This window comes from Panthera pardus, unplaced genomic scaffold (assembly GCF_024362965.1).
Source record: "Panthera pardus isolate Hobbes unplaced genomic scaffold, ASM2436296v1 HiC_scaffold_13, whole genome shotgun sequence".
Classification (NCBI taxonomy): domain Eukaryota; kingdom Metazoa; phylum Chordata; class Mammalia; order Carnivora; family Felidae; genus Panthera; species Panthera pardus.
The window spans coordinates 142,772,890-142,795,482 of record NW_026526688.1 but is presented as its reverse complement, the minus strand read 5'-3'; the positions used below and the strand labels follow the sequence as shown (position 1 = coordinate 142,795,482).

Below are 22,593 nucleotides of genomic sequence, written 5' to 3'. Positions count from 1 at the left end.
CACCTTGGAAAGGTATATTGTAAATGGCAAACCATTACTTTTCCACAAATTGTCTATACCTTGGTGCCTTGGCTTCCATTCAGACTTGCTTCCCAAGAATATAAAGCAACAGCTGTGGGAAAGCTTGGGAGACAGGGTCCTGCATTGGGTGATAGCAAAGGTTGGAAACATTCAGGTTTGTGATTCAGTGGCATTAAAATAGCCTGGAATGTCTATTATCTCCCCTAAACAGCAGAATGAATCTTGGATACTGTGGACACAAATGCAGTTGGCACAAGCTTAAAAAAAGTGCATGCAAGCTTCCTTCTAACACCCAATAATCCTCTTGGGCAAAGTGAGGATTAGGCCTTCCTCACAAACAAGGGGGTGAGTTCATTTTTTCTAAGATTCCTCAGCTGATGCCAAATTTAGCAAGGGACCTATTTTCTCTCAATGAATGACGGTCTCCATTTCCAGTTTTAAGGTCCACCCCTCTTCTCTAGGCAGGTTTAGGACAGGAGTGACTTAGTTTGCATGTAGATGGAGAGTGAAACCCTGGCTGCCACTGACTACGTTGCAACCCCAGGAACCTTCCAGAGCCAGGAGGAGGGGAGGGATGTCTCACTCTGAGCCTGATGTGGGAGGACTCCAGGGACTCAAAAAAAAAAAAAAAAAAAAACCAACCACCCTGGGCCCAAAGTCATGTTTTTAACATATCCATGCACATACATTCCCTGAAGTGCCATTTCTGTCCGGTGCCTGGGGCTCCTCTGATGAGAGGAGGCCCCTGGAAGAGCTCCTTAGGCTAATTCTGTCATCCTTGTGCTTGAGGAACTATTTCTTTCATACCAGCTGCTAGGTCCTCTGTGCTTGTGCCTTCCCAAGGGGCCTTCCTCATGCTCCATATTTCTTGTTAATTATGTGCAAAAAATCCTCCGCCCTGGAGTTAAATATTTATATCCCTCCCTAAATGCTTTGGACATTTGCAGTTTTCCTGTTTTGAGGAATTAAAGAGCCTGTCATTATACCAACCATGCGGTCACACCCCTTGATGACTTATCCTGTTCGTCTCTCTCATGTAGACCACTGTGATCACGTGATCATGGCTGTGTCTGGTAGTGGTTCCCACGAGCCAGTCTCCCTGGATCCCACAGCCTTGCCACGAGGTAGATAATACTCTGTCCCCTTTTTTATACATGAGGTCCTGAGGGTCAGAATCATGGCCAGGGACTGGCCGAGCTCAGATGCAACCCAGGTCAATCTGATCCAAATCGTGGATCAGATTAGAAATTGTCTTTTATTCCACACAGATTCTAATTTGGAACCTGCATGTAGAAAGCACTCATCACTTAATGGATGAAGGTACTCAGAAATTGTGTTTTCTCACTCAGGATTGTTACTTATGCCCTTTTTTTTCTCACCTCGGTTCATAGACCATTAAAGGTAGAAGAAACCCTATAGCTCACCTGTCCTAACCCAGTGCAGGTCTCCCGGCTGCCGGTCCAGTATTATCTCCCTCTATGTTAGTGTGTGCGCATATGGCCATTTTGGGTGTTCCGCTTAATCATCCCAACTGCTTTTTCCTAATGTGTGGAAAGAAGGGAGGAAGTGTTACCAAATGTTTTCCTATGTTACTTCTACCACATTGCTGCTTATTCTCTCTCTCTTGCTCCTCTCACCTCAAGTGGATCCTTTCTTAATTTTTTTTTTTTTACATTTATTTATTTTTGAGAAACAGAGACAGAGTGTGAGCAGGGGAGGGGCAGAGAGAGAAAGGGAGACACAGAATCTGAAGCAGGCTCCAGTCTCCGAGCTGTCAGCACAGAGCTCAATGTGGGGCTCGAACCCACAAACTGTGAGATTGTGACCTGAGCCGAAGTTGGACGCTTAACCGACTGAGCCACCCAGGTGCCCCTCAAGTAGATCCTTTCTAACACACTGTCCTAGTGGTCATCGCTGGGACTATGCCATGCACTGTGGTCTGGGAGAGGGAAGCCATAGGAATTTGGACTGGGACATTTTGTATTTGGCTCCAACCTTACCCTCCCATGACGTAGGATGTCAAGATTGTTTCCTGTGTTCTTTGCTGTGTCAGCTGAGGGTCTGGGGGCTGATTGCATTATATTCTGTGCATCCCTCCCCACCTGCCTCATGAGACCAAAAACATACCTGTCTGGTCCAAGTAGGGCATCAGCAACAAAACTTCCCTCTGGGAAGAGAGCAGTGCCCATCCACAGGAGACAGAGTGGGCAACTGCAGGGAGCCCACCAGGAAGCTGGCCAAATGTCCACTCGGAGCATAGTTTTACTAAATATTCATTGGGCATCATCTCTTAGAAGAGCACCTTACCTGGCCAAGGAAGAAAAGAGAAACTAAGACTATTGCATGGGGGTGAGGAGCATAGGCTTTGTCATCAGCCAGATCTGGATTTAATTTTTGTTCCAGTAGAGCGTGTTCAATTTTCTCTGCTTCTCTGAGCTTCCTTTTCCTCATCTGGAAAGTGGAGATGTAACAGCATAAAAGTACCTGCCTTAGAGACTGGTTGTGAGGATTACATTAGGCTGTGCAGGTAATGATTATGGCCTGGCTCGGAGCACTCCATAGGGTAATTACAGCATCTGGGACTGTGCTTTGATAACCTGCCCTCCTTGAAGCATATGACCAGGGGAAACAAGCATATATATAGACAATGAAAGAGAGGGAATGGAAAGGAGAGGAAGGTGTGCTGAGTGTGGACTACTCTTGTGGTCTCATGTACTCTCTCTCTAGCACTTACCATGGTTTGTCATTGTATATTTGTACAGTTGTCTTGCCTGTCTTCCCATTAGTTTATAATTTCACAGGAGGGGTCCACTCAACTGCCATTGCAAGCCAGGGCCTAATCCATTGTGTGGTCCATTGTGGACCTTAGTGATTGTTGATGGAGGGGTTGGATGATTGGGCAGGGTATAGAAGTGGCCTCTGAGTCTTGGCATGAAACATGTGCCGTATGTTTTCAGCAGCGTGACCAGTGTTAGGAAGTTCTGAGTAAAAACAGGAATGCAGTTTTGGCGGCAGAGGTAAGGATTAGGAGTCTTTCAAAATCTGACCTCATCATCTCTCTAGATCTAGGGACATTTAAGCTAGGGCTGGAGAGGGTCCCGTTTGGATTTCTATTTTCTTCCAAAGAAGCTTTCCCTTTGAAGAAGTCTTGGTATTAAATGTTTGTCACCTGTATCAATGGACTTTTAGGACTGTAGGATCCAAAAGTAATATGAAATGAGAGAGGGTGAGAGTTGGAGTTAGGGGCCCTGGCTTCATATGCCAGTTGTGTATCTTACAAGTCCTGCACTAGGGCAAGTTAGTGTCTCTCTGTGAGGCTGTGAATGTAGATCTGTTCAGTGGGGCTAAATAGTACCCATTCTATTATGTAGGATTATTATGAAGGCCAAAAGGAATAATGTATGGAAGGTACTTTTAAGCTATAATGGGTGAGAATAAAGTAAGGAATTATTACAGTTCAGTGTAGAGATTTGCATGGTTCTTTGGGAATGCATGAGAGGGGGGTGTTGGGAAAGAAAGATGGAGGCTGAATTTTCTCAGGAAGCGTTCATTTCTCTACTGATACTGGCTTCCCAGAAATTCTGCTTCCTACTCCAACAAGGATTTTCAGTGGTTGCTAGAGCTCCCAGAGTAAACCTGCCACCAGTGTAGTCTTTCCACTGCCCAGATTTCCTCCCAGGAGAGATCTATCCACTTTCATTCCCTGACAAAGATTTCCCTTTAAAAATATGAAGAAACCAGACTCTTAGACTCATTTTAGTTAGGAAAAAAATAAGGCTAATTTACTTTTTCTGGTAATTATACTGTTAACCGTAAACAATTTGCAAGATACAGAAAAAGAAAAATATCATCTATAATCACCCAGTAGTAACATTCTGGCATATTTGCTAGTCTTTTGTTTTCATGCATATCTTTTTGTCTCCTATAAGTAGCAAAAGGGTGATGTGGAAGAAATGCCAGGCATGCATGGCTTAACATGTGGCAATGCTTAAGAAAAGAGTATTCAGGGGCGCCTGGGTGGCTCAGTCGGTTGAGTGTCCGACTTCGGCTCAGGTCATGATCTCATGGTTTGTGGGTTTGAGCCCCGCTTCGGGCTCTGTGCTGACAGCTCAGAGCCTGGAGCCTGCTTCTGATTCTGTGTTTCTCTCTCTCTCTCTCTCTCTATCTCTCTCTCTCTGCCCCTCCCCTGTTCTCGTTGTGTGTGTGTGTCTCTCTCTCCCTGTCAAAAGTAAATATTTAAAAAAAAAAAAAAATTACAAAAAAAAAAAGGAAAACAGTTTTCAAAGCCAGTGATCTCAGGGGCATTTAACGAGGGGTGACATGGAGGAAAGGGTGTGGCCTTCAGCCATTCCCGTTTCTACTTGTTTTATTTCATTTTGCTTTCTTTATCTGTAATGAGGATCATCACTGTTTCACATGATAAGAAAATTCACTGAATAGCTGTTTTTAAAGTCCAGTATCAGATACATACCATGTGCCCAATAAATGTAAGTTTCTATTCTAAGTTAACATTTATTGCCAGGCTCTGTTCTAAGTGCTTTAGGCATATCAACTTGTTTAAGCCTCACAACTACCCTTTGGTGTAGGTGGTATTATTATCCTATTTCGTAGCGGAGGAAATTGAGGCATAAGAGGTTATAAGTGATCTGCCAAAGGTCGAACACCTATTAGGTAATAGAGCCCAAATAATAATGTGAACAGCTGGCTCCAGAATCCACATTAATCCATATTACACAGCCTGCCACTTATCAAAGTTGATTTAAGGTCAGGCTCTGAGTATTTGAGGGGAGGACTGTACTCCTCCAGTGGTAAAGATATCATCAATTTAACTATAGGGCCTTGCATGAGTGCCCTTGGTTTTCTTACGCACTTGCTCTGGGCTGCCTGTGCATAGGCTTCAGTGGGTGGAGGGATTACAGTCAAAGGTAAATCTGAAGTGATTAAATATTTATTAGGTAGGTGAAAAGATCTGGCCAGTCATCTGGCTTTTTCCCCTACCCACCCTTTTCTAGTCCTTGTGCAAGGTCAACATAGAAGTCATTACCTAAGATCTAGATATGGTTAAGCTTACTATGGTTTCAAACATCATCAGAAATACGTTGAATGCCGGTGGTACAAATTGTACACGTGGATCCATTGGGAGGTTTCAAGGGATATGAAGTGAGAAAAAGCAGCAGCAAGAGCAGGAGGTACAGACGGACACAGGTCTGAGGCCTACCGATCACGACAACGCCTGACTGAAGGGTTATGCGTGGCCTTCGTGGAGTGAGCAAGCTGCCAAATGAGGGTGCATGAGCAGAAAGAAGAGGTTTTTTGTTTTTTTTTAAGCTTTTTTTTTTTCAAGTTTATTTATTTATTTTGAGAGAGAGGTAGAGAACGAGCAGGGGAGGGGCAGAGAGAGAGGGGGGGACAGAGGATCTGAAGCAGGCTTGTGGTGACAGAGAGCCCGATGCGGTCTCGAACTCACAAACTGTGAGATCATGACCTGAGCCAAAGTCAGGCACTTAACCAACTGAGCCACAGCAGGTGCCCCAGAAAGAAGAGGTTTTTAAGTACAAATCAGTGACATCGCTATGATGGAGAGCACCAGATAGGGTTTAGGCCTGAGAGAATACAGAGTGAGCTTCCTAGGTGGGTAAATAGTGATTTTAAAAGCAAAAAATAAAATTTAAAAAAGAGAGTAATGGAGGGACCCTGACCCAGAAGGCTAAGTCTAAATACATAGGAACCAAAAGGAACAGGGGGCTTTTAAAGAAAGGACAGTTCACTGAGGATGTCTGAAAACTTTGATAAATGGCTCAATCATCCAAGAATGGAGAACAGCTATATTAGGCTAAGAATAGAAATCTGTTCCCAATGGCATCAATTTTTCCACTCTTCTTCCAGACACTGGAGAAACCAAGAGTCCAGGCTTTTTACCCCCTCCAGGAGATGGAGGAGAAATGTGTGGGAAGCCTTTAGTAATGACCCTCAAACCTGCTACCGAGAGAGACCTGATAATTAGGCCAGCTTCACGCATGATGGACATGGAACAGGACAAAACAAAGCAAACGAACACACAGGAAACCAAGAACACGACTTTTAATAAGGCAAATTGTGAAAATGAGCACACAGTGGCATCCAGCATAAATCCACAGGAATTTCTCCAGTGGGCTCTGAGGACAGGCTCAGGCCTATATAAATGCACTTCTGTCTGCTTAATCTGAGAAAGCATTCTGGCTGCTTCAAAACATCAGGCAGCGAAACTGCACCAGGCCGTGCCAACTGTTTGTTTGGAAGGCTCGGCCAAGGTCCCTCAACACCGGTCCTCCCCACCCCACAAACCCTGCTGCTAATGAGATGGACCAATAGGGCCAAACTATGCTTTCTCAAAGAAATTGGCTGACAGTCTTGTAGAGAAAGCAACTGAAAGAAGAGAGAACCACCTTCCCCAAAACATGTGCAGTAAAGAACTTAATACCTTTAAGAGTTGACAGGCAGAGAGCTCCATTCTGGATGCATCCCAACTAGTCCTTTTACAGTCTCCTGTGATCCATTCAACAAATCTGTATTATGTGCCTACTGTGAACCACTCAATGTGCTAGGCCCTAGGTGTGTAGTGGTTTAAAAAAACAAAATTGGAGACAGACCGGCCAGGGGCCCAGACCTCACTGAGCTTGCCATTTAGTAGAGGAAATAGACCATGTGCCAGTGAATAATCACATGCGGCCAGTAGTGCCGTGAAAGAAAAGACCAGGTGCCAGGAAAGAGACTTTGGCAGTAGATGGGGTGATGTTCGACCCGGGACCAGAAGGCTAAGGAGGAGCCAGCCAAGTGAAGAAATTGGGACGAAGACTGTTCCGGGCAGTGGGAACAGCATGTGTGAAGGTGAAGAGGTTGGTGGGATGGGAGCTTAAGGCTGGCCTGTGAGGTCAGGGCGAAGTAGGAGGGTGATGTGTAAGGGAGGACTGGAAGCCAGGTCACTTGGGCCTCAACAGCCAACTTAAGGAACTTGAATTCTCTCTGAAGTGCAGGGGGTAGATACACAGGGTTTTATTAGAAAGTGACATGAGCCATTTGCATTTTTTTAATTTATTTTTTATTTTTAAATTTTTAAAAAGAAATTTTATTTTTTTAATTTTTTTTTAACGTTTATTTATTTTTGAGACAGAGAGAGACAGAGCATGAACGGGGGAGGGGCAGAGAGAGAGGGAGACACAGAATCGGAAGCAGGCTCCAGGCTGTGAGCCATCAGCCCAGAGCCCGATGCGGGGCTCAAACTCACGGACCGCGAGATCGTGACCTGAGCTGAAGTCGGATGCTTAACCGACTGAGCCACCCAGGTGCCCTTTTTTTTTTTTTTTTTAATTTTTTTTTTTTAACGTTTATTTTTGAGACCGAGAGAGACAGAGCATGAACGGGGGAGGGGCAGAGAGAGAGGGAGACACAGAATCGGAAGCATAAAAAGAAATTTTAGAGTGTGAACAGGGGGGAGAGAGAGAGAGGGAGAGGATCTCAAGCAGTCCCCAGGCTCCTCAAAGAGCTCAACGAGGAGCTCGATCCCATGACCTGAGCTAAAATCAAGAGACGGATGCTCAACTGACCAAGCCACCCAGGTGCCCTGAGTCATGTACATTTTTTAAAAGTGTCACTGGCTGCTGGTAGACGCTGGATTGAAGGGGGACAGGAGTGGAAGCAGCCAGTGAGGAAGCTCTTTCCTGTTGGATGAAACCCCACAAAAAGGGAGGAACTGCTGCATTTCTCTAATGTTGTAACAGTCCCTGCCAAGGAGAGATGATTCTTTGCCACTCTGCCCCAAGACAAAATAAAAGTATTTAAACTCAGTAGAAAGCAGGAATCTAAAGGGATCTGGAAAGACCATTTAAAATGTCTGGCTCGGGGCGCCTGGGTGGCGCAGTCGGTTAAGCGTCCGACTTCAGCCAGGTCACGATCTCACAGTCCGTGAGTTCGAGCCCCGCGTCAGGCTCTGGGCTGACAGCTCGGAGCCTGGAGCCTGTTTCCGATTCTGTGTCTCCCTCTCTCTCTCTGCCCCTCCCCCGTTCATGCTCTGTCTCTCTCTGTCCCAAAAATAAATAAAAAACGTTGAAAAAAAAAATTAAAAAAAAAAAAAATGTCTGGCTCAGTTCCTCACAGCTCTTACTCCAGCTTCTCCAGGCCTCCCCCCAATTTTCATGCTGTTCGGGAGAGCCACAGGGAACAGAATGATCTGGAACTTCTGATGTTGGCTGACACTCAGTTCAGAAAGCAGTGAATGGCTCTACTAAAATATCAAATAGTAAAGTAGCCAGTGTATATTCATGAGTTAGGAATATTGAGGGTGGTGGGGGAGAGGGTGGACAAAATATGAGTGTAATCATCACAGGGAGTAGAAATGGAGGCAGTTGGCCTGGATTTCTTGTTTCTTAACTGTCTGGGGAAGAAAGATGACAGGAGGATTGTGGTTCACAATTTTGTTTTTAGCTCCTCCTAAACCTTGATCTCGAGACTGGGGAAGAGCAAGAAACAATATACAAACAGTTCCCCCCGCCCCCGCAACCCTCATTAGCTTTGCCAGCCAGTTAAGTGAACAAAAAGGAGATGGGAAGGAAGACACGTTACAGATCTGTTGAACATTTGGCAATATTTCGTTCATTTAACAAATGATTATCAAGCGACTCAGTGTGCCAGGCAGCAAGCTGGTCTGCTTGCCTTTCTAAGCATGTGGAGGAAGACAGACCAGCAAACAGGTGGTCAGAAGACAGTGTGCATTGCACTTTGAAATGCACACCTATAGCTAGCACAGGGCGCAGCACCTCATGCCAACTTGCACTCGGAGGAGATGATGTCCAAACTGAAACCTGAAGGGCAAGTATGGATAAACCAGGAGAATGTGGTGCCTTTTGGGATCTGGAAGTAGCTCCCTAAGGCTGGAGAGGCATATGGTTTACCTCTGTATTTTTTCACTTGAACTTGTTTCATTGAGTCTAAGGCTTCTGCAGGATATCTGTGGGTGTCTACCTTTGAGTATCTTTTAACTAAAAAATAAGCTCATTTGGCAACATGTTTAATTAAAGTCCCCACCATCACCATCTCCACCCATTCTGACCAAATCTGGGTGTACTTCCAAGGCCTACAGAATTTGTGATATAAACTAAACAAGTTTGAAGCTTTTACACTGAAAGGAAGAAGAGTAACTGATGGTGATTTTTATCTCGCGTGAGTGTGATTCCATGTATGGTTTGAGCCAAGATATACAACCTGTCTGTCTCGGCGTATTCATCTGGAAGATGGGGCTCAAACAATTAGGTTTTGCCTTTATAGAGAAGTTGTGAGAATGACTCCTGATATATGGGAAAGCACACATCTCCTATAGGAAAGACTTGGAATAATCTGTCCCAGGTGTGTGGAATCACAGTAGCACCAGTGGGGCACGTGATCAGAGCACATTGTAGGCTTTGCCAGTTCCACTCTGCTGAGAGGCCGGAAGCGGATGGGAAAATGTGCATTGCAGAGACAGGCCAAGTTCAAGGTGCAGATAAGATAACTGGCGAGGGGATTAAAAGGCGAAGTGAGGAGTCCAACGGGGAGGTCTTTGGAGTAATAGGCTTCCCAACACTCATTCCAGGACTAATTTAGGTCTAGATTCATCATGGATTTTTTTTTTCATTAGAACATATAAATGTTTTAAATGTTTGTCATCCAGATGATTCTAGAAAGAGTTTAAGGCAGAAAAGCTGTGTTCTAAGTGCTGGCGATTCTTCCTGCACTCTCTCTAGCCTCTTTTCTAGTTTGTATGATACATCCAGAAAGCCCACTCATTGCCAGGACCTCCATCTGGCCTCTGGAGCCAGCCCATCCAGGGTGGGGGGAGGCGTAGATTAGCAGGGAGGCCGTGCTGTGGTTTAGCAAGGGGGGGAGTGGGGGGACTGCAGTCAGCAACAAGCTACATGAGTTCCATGAACCCTCACACCCAGTAGCTAACCTCAGTCGGTCTCCTGGAGGTGGCAGGTGACCAGACAGCCAGTGGCCTGGAGAGCAATGCTGGGGTGCCGGTCTCTGCTTTCCTAGGGTTGTGAGGAATCCTGTATCGAAAGTCCTTGAAAGGATGAGATCATCTCCTGTTCCTTGTGCTTTCATCTCTTTTTCATTTGCCTGCCCTTCCTGCCATCCCTTCCCTGTGACAGTGCCCTCCTGGACCTTCCATCACCTGGCACCTCCCAGGAAGGGGGAGTGGGCGAGGAAAGAGAAAGGGGCTTCGCTGTGGTACAGAGCCAGCAATTATGGTTCAAGCCCCAAATGAGGAAGGTATTAAACGCCACAGAGGTTTTATGAAAGCTCAGGCTTGGCCTTTGCTCTCCACTAGCAGACACATGGGCATCTAGAGGAGACTAGAAAGGAAAGCTTGCTGTCAGAATGGATTATACCGGTGAGTGGTCCTGGGTGTGCTCGTGACATACATGTAATCTTTACATTCACACATCTGATGGTGAGATACCCTTGAGTCTGTTTTCTGCCCCCAGTTTAAGCCAGGTGGTGTTGGTGCCTCTGAGGGTTGTAGGAGTAATTCTAATTGGGGACCACAGGATGAATTCTGCAAAAGGCCTTGACATATTAACTCTCTGGCCAAAGCTCTTTCTGTGGTTATTCCCAGCATAGATTCGGTCTTTTTAGTGGTGTCTGTTTCGTAGAACATGTTGGCTGAAAGGAGCTCTAACATGGAGGTACTGCAGTAAAATGATTGTGAAAATAATTAGGCAAATACCACCTGTAGGCAGTGTGCTAGACAGGTAACAGACATCATCTAGAAGACTTAGCAGCAATTTTGCAAGATGGGCATGATAATATTGGCTAATTTTCTGAGTACTGAGCATGTGCCAGGCTCTATCCTAAGTGCTTCATCTGAATTAGCTTCAGCTTCTCAACAGCTCTATGAAAAACGGTGTTCTTTTACGCCCCTTTCAGAGATGAGACAGCCGGGACACAGAGGGGTCAGAGTCACAGAGCTAGTCAGTAGGAAGAGTCAGGACTCCAAATCAGAGAGGCTGCCTACGGAACCAGCCCCCTAGTCATGCTGTGCCCTGCCTCTTATATTTATATTACAGATGTGGGGCCTAGGTTCAGAGGGCATTTGCCCAATGTCTTTCAATTCATAAGTGACAGAACCTCAACTGAGCCTTCAGACTTCAAGCCTAGACTTATATTGACCATATTCAACTCCAGGAATCCTAAATTTGATGAGAAAAGTAATGTACAGAAAGGGGTAAGGGTACTTAGCTAAGGAAGCATATCTTAGAAATGGAAACTCCTTGGTCATCTCCCTCTGTGTCCTGAAATAAAAGAAATTGACAGCCGTTTGATAATCCCGCCTCTTCTCAGCCAAGGCTCACACAGAGGAGAGGCTGCATGCATTTGCCTCTTCTCCGATTCCTGCTCACAGGACGTGTGTGGGGGCCACCGGTAGGCTCTCCTAGTCTCAGAATGATCCTTAAAGACCCACACTGAAAACACATCACTGGTACCCAGCAGAGCAGAATAATGACAAAACTGCTTCAGAGCCTGAGGCAGGCGACTGTCTGATCAAGAGGATGCCTTCGAGTCAGGCATTTGGAAATTCAGAAGCTGAGAGTCTCCTATGGGGAAGAAATACACCTGTTCTTGTGGCAGAATGTGTGCCACATATTGGTCACGCAGGGCTTAAAATTTTCTCTGCCTGGGACTGGGGAGGAAAAGAGAATGGTGTTAGGGACCTGGGGGGTGTGAGGGTGGACTTAAATGGACACATAAAAGGCTTGCCTCCAGCACGGTGGAATCTAGACAATCTGAAACAGCTAAGGCTTAAGAGTTGGCATGCTCTTCTGAGCTGCCACTCACTGAACAGAGGAGGCCTGCTCCCCTTGGGGGTCACTCTCCTTATAATGAATTGAGAAGGGAGGCAGTGGTCTGGGGTGCCTGGGTGGCTCAGTCGGGTAAACGTCCGACTCTTGATTTCCGCTCTGGTCACAGTTTGTGAGATCAAGCCCCATTTTGGGCTCTGCTCTGATGGCACAGAGCCTGCTTGGGACTCTCTCTGTGTCTCTCTCTCTCTCTGTCTCTCTCTCTCTCTCTCTCTCTCTCTCTCTCCCCTCCTCCTCCTCCTCCTCCTCCTCCTCTTCCTCTTCCTCTTCCTCTTCCTCTTCCTCTTCCTCTTCCTCCTCTTCCTCTTCCTCCTCTTCCTCTTCCTCCTCTTCCTCTTCCTCTTCCTCTTCCTCTTCCTCTTCCTCTTCCTCCTCTTCCTCTTCCTCCTCTTCCTCTTCCTCTTCCTCCTCTTCCTCTTCCTCTTCCTCTTCCTCTTCCTCCTGTTCGCATGAATGCACTCTCTCTCAAAATAAACATTAAAAAAAAGAAGGGAGGCAGTGGGTACTGGGTTTCAGGGACATTGCCTGGCCATTTGCTTTAGTGAGTCCAGTTTCTCACTTATTTACTGATGGAGGCTGAATTATAGGGGGAGTTCACCTTCATTGTAGTGTCTCTTCCCCCTTGGTTGGAAAACCTGGTATTTTAAACTGGGAAGTATACTTTAGTGCTGCACAGAAACATAGATGGGAAAGGATGAAGCCCCTCAGGCATGGGCCTGCCTTCTTTGGAGCAGAGCACTTCAGTGGGTGCAGGCTGAGAACTCTGCACTCAGTTTGCAGTTCTGCTTTAACCGCTCAGTTAATTTTCATGCATTTTTCTTGTTGATTCATTAGTGCGCCCTTCCCATGAACACCATCATATTTTCCCGTTTTCCCATTCTTTTGTTTTGCCAGAGATGCGTGTGCAGACCCAGGCCCTGCAGGTACCAGTACCTCTGACTCCCTCAGCCCAGAGCCCCTCACCTTGGACCCCCAGCACAGGAAAGCAGCATGGTCAGGAGGAGTTAAGCTTCGGCCGAAGCACAGGTAAGAGACACAGAGTCTGTGCGGAGCAGTTCAGAAAAGGAACTCGGCTGCTGGAAGAAAAGGGACTGGGGGCAAGGCTGGTCAAGATACTTGGTAGGTAGGTAGGAGGGGCTGAACAAGGAGGTCTGATAGCAGCTCAGAGTACAATAATGATGGTTTTCAAAATAGGTTCTGAAGAACCCTAAAGTTCCCGGGAGGTAGTCTGGGGCTCCCTCAAATCATTTGAGTCAGATCTCTCTCTCTCTCTTTTTTTTTTTTTTTTTGTATGTTTGTTTATTTTTGAGAGAGAGAGAGACTGAGAGTGTGAGCAGGGGAGGGGCAGAGAGAGAGGGAGACACAGAATGTGAAGCAGGCTCCAGTCTCCCAGCTGTCAGCACAGAGCCCGACGCGAGGCTCGAACTCATGAACCACAAGATCATGACCTGAGCTGAAGTCAGAAGCTTTACCAGCTAAGCCACCCAGGCACCCCTGATTCAGATATCTTTTTAAAAAACACATCCGTAACTGTTTTTGAAACTACAATGAAAAACACTCACAGCAATATACCAACCAAGGTCTTACACTTTGGAAATGACAAATGTGTTAAATTGTACAGCAAGATTAATTCATCTTTGAACTGATGATCATATAAAACTCTTGTCCTCTGTTAACTGAGGAGTGTCCTGAGATTGTAAAGTTAGCCTAAAAAACATTTGCAGCTACTCACCTGTGCATCCTCTGTGCTCCTGTGTGCTCCCACAGCTGTGGGAATTCGGTTAGTGGTAGAGGACAGGTCAGATTTGCAGAAGGTGCTGGCTACAAGGGAGCCAGCTGGCAAAGGCTGTTCTGGGGCCAGCCGGAAGAGGCAGAGCCCTGAGAACTATGTCCTTTAGCCTCCTTGGATTGTCAATGTAGAGAACCAGAGCCTCTACTTGGGAAGACTCCACTGGGCTGTGTAGGTTGGTGTGGCATCAGCACCAGTGTGCTCAAGGCCAGAGGTTGTAGTTAAGAAGTTACTGCGATAGTCTGGGAAGAAAATGATCAGGATTGAACCACACAAGCGGTGATGGGACAAGAGAGGAGACATGATTCGAGATGAATTTAGGAAGCAGATCGATAGCAGATGAGGATGGGAGAAGGGAGAAGACAGATTAAAGAGTGTGACTTCCATGCTGCTGCCAGTGGGGCCCTTGGGAATAAGCGTGGGACCATTAGGCTGATGAAGGCAGGAAGAGCATAGATTGACTGAAGCCGTACTTGAGCACTGGAATCACACAGACCTGAGTTTGAGCTTGAAACAATGAAAAGATTTTATAAATCAATCTTTAACAGTTGGATGAAACAAATGAACCTAATTGTATACCTGGATGGTGTCCTATCCATGAAGAGACAGTCTTTAAAATGAGCCGGGGTTGGGGCACCTGGGTGGCTCAGTTGGTTAGGTGACCGACTTCGGCTCAGGTCATGATCTCACGGTCTGTGGGTTCAAGCCCCATTGGGCTCTGTGCTGACAGCTCAGAGCCTGGAGCCTACTTCAGATTCTGTGTCTCCCCTCTCTCTACCTCTTCCCTGCTCATGCTCTGTGTCTCTCTGTCTCAATAATAAATAAACATTAAAAAAATTTTGGGGGTTGCCTTCATCAGCATGGTCAAAGCTGGCCATCAGTGGTCTGTCTGTCTGAAGGGGGACAGGAAGGGAGTGGATGGGCAAGCAACTTCCTTTTTAAAAAGGATACGTTGCTCCCACGCATATCCCTTTAACTCCGTATACTCTAGGAATTTCACATGTGTATCTTGACTCCACAACTATATTTATTGTAAGCCCCTGCAATAGCTGGCTTCCTCTTTCCTAGAGGAAGAGATCTCTGTATCCCAAGTGTTACTGATGTAGGACTGAACTTGGAAATGGGAGTGGTTCTTATCCAATTATACTCCGATCCTAAATCCTGCCCATTTTGGGTTTTACTTTTTATTTCAAAATAATTTTAGAGTCATAAAAAAGTTGCAAAAATAGTACAGAGATTTTCAGTACACCCATCACCTAGCTCTCCCTAATGTTTACATCTTTTATCATCATAATCCAAATATCAAAACTAAGAAATTGCTATTGATAAAATGCTGTTAACTACAGGCTATATACAGAAGACTTTATTCAGTTTTAATCATTTTTTCCCCTATGAACATCCCTTTTTTGTTCTAGGATTCTGTATTGTATTTGGCATGTTTCCTTAGTTTCCTCTAATCTGATATTTCCTTAGTTTTTCCTTGTCTTTTCCAACCTTGACACACTGAAAGAGTATGGGCCAGTTATTTTGTAGAATGCCTTCTTTTTGGGTTTGTTTGATATTGTCTCATGATTAGATTGAAGCTATACATTTTTGGCAAGAATACCACAGAAGTGATGCATCCTGGTTGCATGTCCTATCAGGGATTACGTTATGTCCATATGTTTTACTCCTGGTGATGTCAACCTTGATGACTGGGTTGAGGTAAAGTCTGCCAGGTTTCTCTGCCGTACAGCTATTCATCTCTTTGTAATATCTTGGAAGAGATAACTTTGAGACTATGTGAATATCCCTATTTGTCCTCAGACTTTCTCCATTAGTGGATATAGTCCTTGCAACAGTTATTACTATAATGTTCTAAGCTGATTCCATATTTTCTTCATTCCTTCTGTACTTATTAGTTGGAATTCTTCTGTAAGGAAGAGCTGTCTCTTTCCCTACTTATTTTAACTGTATCAGTAAGGACTCCTTCATGTTTATTTTCTTCTCTGTGTTGTAATCCAATGCACTTTTGCTCTTACATTATTTTCATTGCTTACATTATTCCAGCTTTGGTCATTGTTTCTCTTTCAGGCTGGCTCTGGTCTAAATCCTGTCTTGAAATATGGAAAGGGGTGAGGTGCTGATGTCCTGGTCTTCCACTTAGGGCAGAAACGATGTGCTTATCAGCTTCTTAGGAGTCTTCCAAGTGTCGAGTTGGTAGGTTAGTAGTGGCCATTGAGCAAGTCTACTTTGTGATAAGTCGCAACTCTTGGAATTGGAAAGTGCTGGGGCTACTTCATGAGCCAATTCCAAGTGCACTGGGTCAGAGTTATAGATAGTTCCTTTTTCATGGAGCAAATAGCCAGGAAGGATTTTCTCATTTACGCATAAGAAAAACAAAAGAGTAAGAGCAGGAAACTCCATCCTCCCCCAGATGTAGACAGCGACCAGCCAAGCAACGAGATTTAGAGAGAGAAACTCTTTCTGGTCCAGGGCTTAATATTCTCACAGATCCAATCCCATCCTTCCCTTCCGTGAGACCCCTGAATGCTCTCTTATCTAACTCTGTCAGTAGGAATCCTGTGATCTCATTTATCTTAACAGAAACATCTCCATAAAACCTGTCAAGCCTTCGGCCAGGCTAGTTCAGTGAGTTGGTAAAGGAGACAAAATGTTCTAGCTTGAAATTCAGTATTTCCTGAGCCAGTGCTTTCCTCCACAAACCTCTCCCCCCGCCCCCACCAGTCGTACCATCATTATAATAACTGCCTCATTTACTTACTAAGCATTTACCACATGGTGGTCTGTGCTCTGTAAAATAAATCAAGACAAATAGATAACACAAGCTCAGGGTTTCACTCCTAATTCTCAGCGGAGCAACACGGTTAGTTCAGCTGGGACTTTGTACGTCCCTTGGCAGTGAGTTTTGTCCCGGGGCTGCTGACTTCGTGTTCTCCGGACAGTTGTGCCTAGCAGGTCTCAGGGGATGTTGATTTGGACCCCTGCCTCAGTAGCCTCCCAAACTGGGAAGCTTAAAGCAATTAACACACACTTTTGCAGACAGTGGCATTTTTGCATGTGGAGGAGGCTGAGGGTTTGGCAGAGATCATTCAAGGGAACTTCCTGATTCCAGTTTGATGCATTTTATCAGCAGATGGTTTTCCTTGCTTCCCTCCTCCTCCTGCCCACAAAATGGAATTCTAGCATTTCTAAGCTGCACGCTATTGTCTAAGATGCTGGCTCTTGCAGGAAAAGTTACCAAGGGTCACCTTCTCTTCTTCCCTCTTATTTGGCAGGAATTGAATTTTAATTGGCCGTTTTGCAGAGGTGACTGGGAATGTGAGTCCCACCCAGCTAGTTGCACGCTTAGCGAGTTCCGGGTGGTTCGGGCGGTGTGACGGGAGGTGCAGTGGACTGTTGGGAAGCCTTTGCAACCCCGACAGGAGCAGAGAGGGCAGTAGTTGGGAGAGATGGCTTTTTATCCCAGCCCTGAATATGACATGCAGTTGGCCAGAGGGCTGTTATCTAGGATGCTTCTGTTTGCCACAAGGTAAGTCCACTACTATGTGAGAGTGAGAGTTCACACTTTCATTGCAGGGTTCGCAACTGACAAGCCTTTCACAGGTGTCTTTTTGATGTTGTGTTATACCTGTTTATTAAAAAAAAAAAAGCAACCGCATGCTTAAGTTTCTCATTATATGCGCATTCATGTAATTCAGTACTATTAGTATTTCTGCATAGGAATGTTTAATTATTCTCTCCTGTGTATGCAGTCATCATATTTCCTTTTTTTAAGTTTCTTTTTTTTTAATGTTACTTATTTTTGAGAGAGAGAGAGAGAGAGAGAGAGAGAGCGAACAAGGGAGGGGCCGAGAGAGAGGGAGACAGAGGATCCGAAGCAGGCTCTGCACTGACATCAGAGAGCCTGATGCGGGGCTCAAACTCAGGAACCGTGAGATCACGACCTGAGCCCAAACCTAGAGTCGGACGCTTAACTGACTGAGCCCCCCAGGCGCCCCACAGTCACCATGTCTTAGGATGCACGTGCGTATTTGGAGTGGCTTTTCATCTCCTTCAAATTAGCAATTGCTTTGTGTTGTGTACTTCATGGCTTTGCTTCCCCATTTCCCTGGGGAATTCCTAGATGACTGTTTCCATTTCTCACAAGGAATGGCTGTCTGTGTCCTAGCAGCCAAGTTCTTCTCTGTTCTCATTGCCAACATTTGTTGGAAGAGAAGGAACCTGTGACTGTGTTCTCAGTGTTAGAGGAAAGGTGGGTCTTCTCATTCAACTTTAAAGTTACATGAAAAGAAGTGGTTACTGAGATTGCCGGCTGTACATTATGTAACCCCATCACAGCTGAAGGTATAAATGCTTGATTATCTTTTCCCCATTCCCACTCATTTGAATCCGCTTTTCTTCTTATATAATCTTGATTCAAAGTTTTTGCTCAGAGGTCCGCTTAATGCGAGTGCTTGCTTCTAGGGAATACTGTCACTTAAGAGAACATATGGCATGGGAAAGAACAGGTGGGTGCAGCAGTCATGGTCATGTTCTAGATCTCAAGGTGATTGGAGTATTGATTACTATGGAGATTCCTCTGATCATCAGACCGTGTAAAAGGTAAAACTGAAAATATGAACTGCTTATTTTATCCAACACAGAGAAGGATCACAGGGCTGGTTTTTCAAGTTTTATTTGGCATTCTTTCATTTGAAAGTGAGTAAGAGGGAAGCATTCTTCTGAGCTGTATTATTTTCTCCCCCACCGGTGTCAGGTTATGTGTGAGTGGTGGTAGGGGTGGCTGGTGGTGGTTAAACACCTGGTGTAAAATTTATTATGAAGATGCAGGTAGGTAGGAATGGAGGGGCTGGAGCAAGTATTCTTAAAGTTTTTAGCTTCTCTGTCATCTTTTCAATCAGGTTTCAATCAATGATCTTTAAAAGTTTTCTTTTAGTGAGCGATCCCTTTCTGGTATGATTTTTAAATGTAGATTCTTTTGACCACTGTTGGAGGTTTTTCTCTAAAAATGAATGCTTTCTGTCCTTTCCTTTGTTTTCTTGTTGCCTTTAATTGCTTATTTGTGGCCTCTTTCTCTAAATGACAAGCAGGTGAAATAAAGAAGAGAAAAACAATGGGATGCATCAGACTTATCCCAAAAGAGCCAGTGTCTTTAGTGTTGGAGGTTTGGGGGCCATCTATTTGTTTTTGTTTAATGGAGTGGTGTTTGGAAAAAAGTCCCTTCTGAAAGGTAAGGCTTTTGCCTCACACACACAAAAACCCTTCCTCCGCCTGTTTTGGTAAATGAAAAGCAATGTATACTTTGGGATTGTATGAAAATTAATTAGCTTAATTTTGAAATATCTTGGTTGGTATTTGGCCTCCTTTAAACTCTCCAAGGACAGTCTTGTGTGGATTTATATATTAAGGAGGCGTGTTTCCAGCTGCTGTGGTAGATACCCTTTCCCCTCCCGCCCCAAAGACCACTGGGTGGAGGGGAAGAGCCACACCTTTACTGTGCCCTGCTGAACTGCTTCTAACTTATCCAATGGGAGTCCTATGGTAGACCTCTAAGCAACTTCTCTGTCAAGGGGAGCAGTAATTCAGGGACACACAACGATTTGATTTCCAGTTCTCTGCAACTATCTTACCCTGAGATCCATGAGGGTACGTTTATTCCATCTGTGTGTGGAAGATAAAAACAAACCAGCACAGAAGTGATTTCTCCTACATGAGCTCTAGCAACACATTCTATGGCACACGGAAGTAGAGAAGAAAATCCTAAAATCATAATATCTGATATCTAAAGAAATTGGTAAAAGCCAATCTCTCCTTCTTCCTCCAACAAATAAAATATCCGATTGCAAATTGAGATTTCAGAAGAAGAAATTATCAATAATTAGAACTTATGCTTCTCTATTTATGCTGTGCTATTTATTGTAATTGGATTTTGAAAGTCCATGAAAGACAAGATGAATGCTGTTAGAGATCAGAGATGTTAGAATGTCTGTGTCAACTTCTGCCATGGCTTGGATGCAAATGTTGAAGTGTGGGAAGGAGAGTTGACTTTTCTGCTTCCTCAGAGTTGAGAGGAGGAGGATAGAAAGAGAGGGATATTGAGAAAAAGACATTGCAACGCCATCATCCGTTGGTGACTAAGTGAAAGACGCCCACCCCATTGGTGGTCCCTCTCCTGTAGGATAATAGCTTTGTTTGGACATTAATAAAATTTAAATCTTAAAAAAAAATATGTCAGAATAGAGAGTGGGGAGGAGATAAACCACTAGTGAAAGGACATTGGGACAGGTGTGAGAAGTGGGGTAAAGCATCTTACTTGAAAAGGTTTTTCATCTTTTATGCAAATTTTAGGTGTTAGAGTCTTATGTCTATCTGTTAGCACACTTCACTCTTACTTATGATTCACTCCTCAAAGCCAAACGTCCCCAGGGCGTATTATCAGGATGTGACATTTAAAAAGAACTTCTCTTTCCAGAAAGGACTGTGTGTTGCTATGGGGTTATATTACCTAATGCATACCTTTCTACCCACCGAACCACTTGTTTAAGACACAGATGTTGGTGAGGCAATTATAAAAGCCTTAGAAAACTTTGCTTGGATTTTTCTGTGAATCTCAAAAGTCTGAAATACAGTCTTGAAGAGTCCTGTAGTCCTAGAAACTAGAGGTTAGCGATGCTGTAAAGGGGGGGTAAAGGATTTCTCAAGAACAATGTCTTTGCCAATAGTGTTACGGGACAATTGCCACCTTTTTTCTTTCCTTTTCTTTTCTCTTTTCTTGTCTTTTCTTTTGTATCTTGGAAGATAATGGGCTTTTTCAACCCTTTAAAAATTTTAGGAGCTTTTCTGCCTCCTGTGAACATGTAGAAAACCTATCTCAATGTGGGGTAATTTTTATTCCAGAGAGAGTTCCATGGGGATCTATGGAATAAAACAGTGTTATGAGTACAGCTCAGTGTAGCTTGACTCAGTCATGGTTTTCACTTGCTGTATATTTTTGTCATCAGTATTTGGGGCCTATCATTTTCCTGTAAACAGGAAATGCCTAAAAAAGGCATTGTTGTTCAAATACAGATCATCTGTTCCACTATACTAAAGATATAATATCCTTCCCCCCCCCCCCCAATTACTTGTACAGTGACGCTTAATTGTTCATATTGAATTTGTTTCCTCTTTAAAAGGTGAAAGGGGCAATTTAGCTTTAACTATCAAAATCACAAGTGCCTATTTTGAGCCAACAATTCTACTTCTGGGAATTTTTGCTGCAATAAGTCTGCATAGATAGAAATCAGTGTATGGGCATGGTTATTCACTGAAGCATTATTTGTAATAGCAAGAGACTAGAAATCAAAAAGTATCTACAGAAAGGGTCTGGTGGGTAAATATGATGTATGCATTCAAGGGAATACCAGGCAGCTAAAAGGAAAAAAATGGTATGAAGAGGCTTTCTAAATACTGAAGAGAAATGGGGTGAGTGGGCTAGGAAATGTGGAGAGTAAGACTTCTCAATGGCTTTGATCTTTTTTTAAGAAAAAAACTATATGAATTCAAAAGAGTACCTATACTTATTCAAAAGAGTACCTCAACTAAACCGGGGAAAATATGAAGATTTGATTAATCTTGGTGATGAGTATGTGGGTGATCTTTATATTAATTTGAATACATTTATATATGTTTGAAGGACTTTATAATTTTAAAAATAGATTAGGAGAAAAAGGGGAAAATAGCAGTGACACACAAAAGGAACCTTAGGAAACATATTTTATCCTGGGCCAAGCATATGGTGTTCAGTAAGTCTATCAGGAAGACCCTCAACCCACATCCATGACACGTTAACTCAGACCTGATTTACAGAATATATTAATATATTGTTTTGGGGGGTCAAAAGTGGGGGGTTAAGACTGGAATCTTGTTAAGTTGGACTTGGTCATCTATTGTTTTTTTGTTTTGTTTTATTCAAGTTCGTTAACGTACAGTGTAGTATTAGTTTCAGGAGTAGAATTTAGTGATTCATCACTTACATATAACACCCAGTGCTCAACACAAGTTCCCTCCTTAATGCCCATCACCCATTTAGCCCAACCACTCCCCCCCACCTCCCCTCCAGCAACCCTCAGTTTGTTCTCTGTATTTAAGAGTCTTTTATGGTTTGCCTGGACTTGGTCATCTATTAAAGCATATTGTGTACTAAACAGATGATGGATGGGCAGGTAGGTGGGTTAGTAAGTGGATTAGAAAACAGGATGTTTTATTTGGTAGTGCTGGTAGTCTATCTTGTATTCTTACATATTCAGCTCATGTCTGGTTGATAACTGGCATGGTTTTATAATGTTCGCGCACCCAGAAGAGTAAACTCAAAGTGTCAGTCATAATAGCTCATTGAAGCACAGCATCAACACAAAACTGAACTCTAGCTCTTGGAATTTTTTATGTTCCAAGTTGTGGTTGTTACCTTCTTGATTTATGCAAAGCATACGGATCCTTCAAGGTCATCTGAAGTCCCGCTCTATTTCTAGACCTTTTGGCCAGCTTCAGACCCTATTCCTGATCATGGGCAGCATGTGAGATGTTTGATGCTTACATCCAAAGTCCCTCTAGAGCTTACATGGCCCAGTACCATTTGATGACTTCTCCTACCATCTGCTTTTTGCTCCTAAGGCTTCAGTCACACTGTTGTGCTTCTTGAAAACCCCAGATTTATTCCCACATCAAGGCCTTTGCATTTCATTGTTCCTTCTATCCTAAATACTCTCCCCCCAACTCTTTGCATGGTTTATCATCATCATTTAGGTCTCTGTTCAAATGCCCCTCTCAAAGAGGCTGTCCACAAGCAGGACCCTCATCTCACTCTCACATTACCGAGTTTTATTTCCTTCAGAACCCTTAGAACTGTGTGAAAATATCCTGTTTATC

General features: G+C 44.1%; 1 protein-coding gene across 1 annotated transcript in view; it reads left to right on the top strand.

Moving 5' to 3' along the window:
- SHROOM3 (shroom family member 3) overlaps positions 1 to 22,593 on the top strand; it is a 320,344-nt gene that overhangs the window by 243,686 nt on the left and 54,065 nt on the right. Inside the window, 1 exon segment of the mRNA XM_019466895.2 lies at positions 12,789 to 12,920. Within this exon segment, the coding sequence (XP_019322440.2) occupies positions 12,789 to 12,920 (132 nt within the window).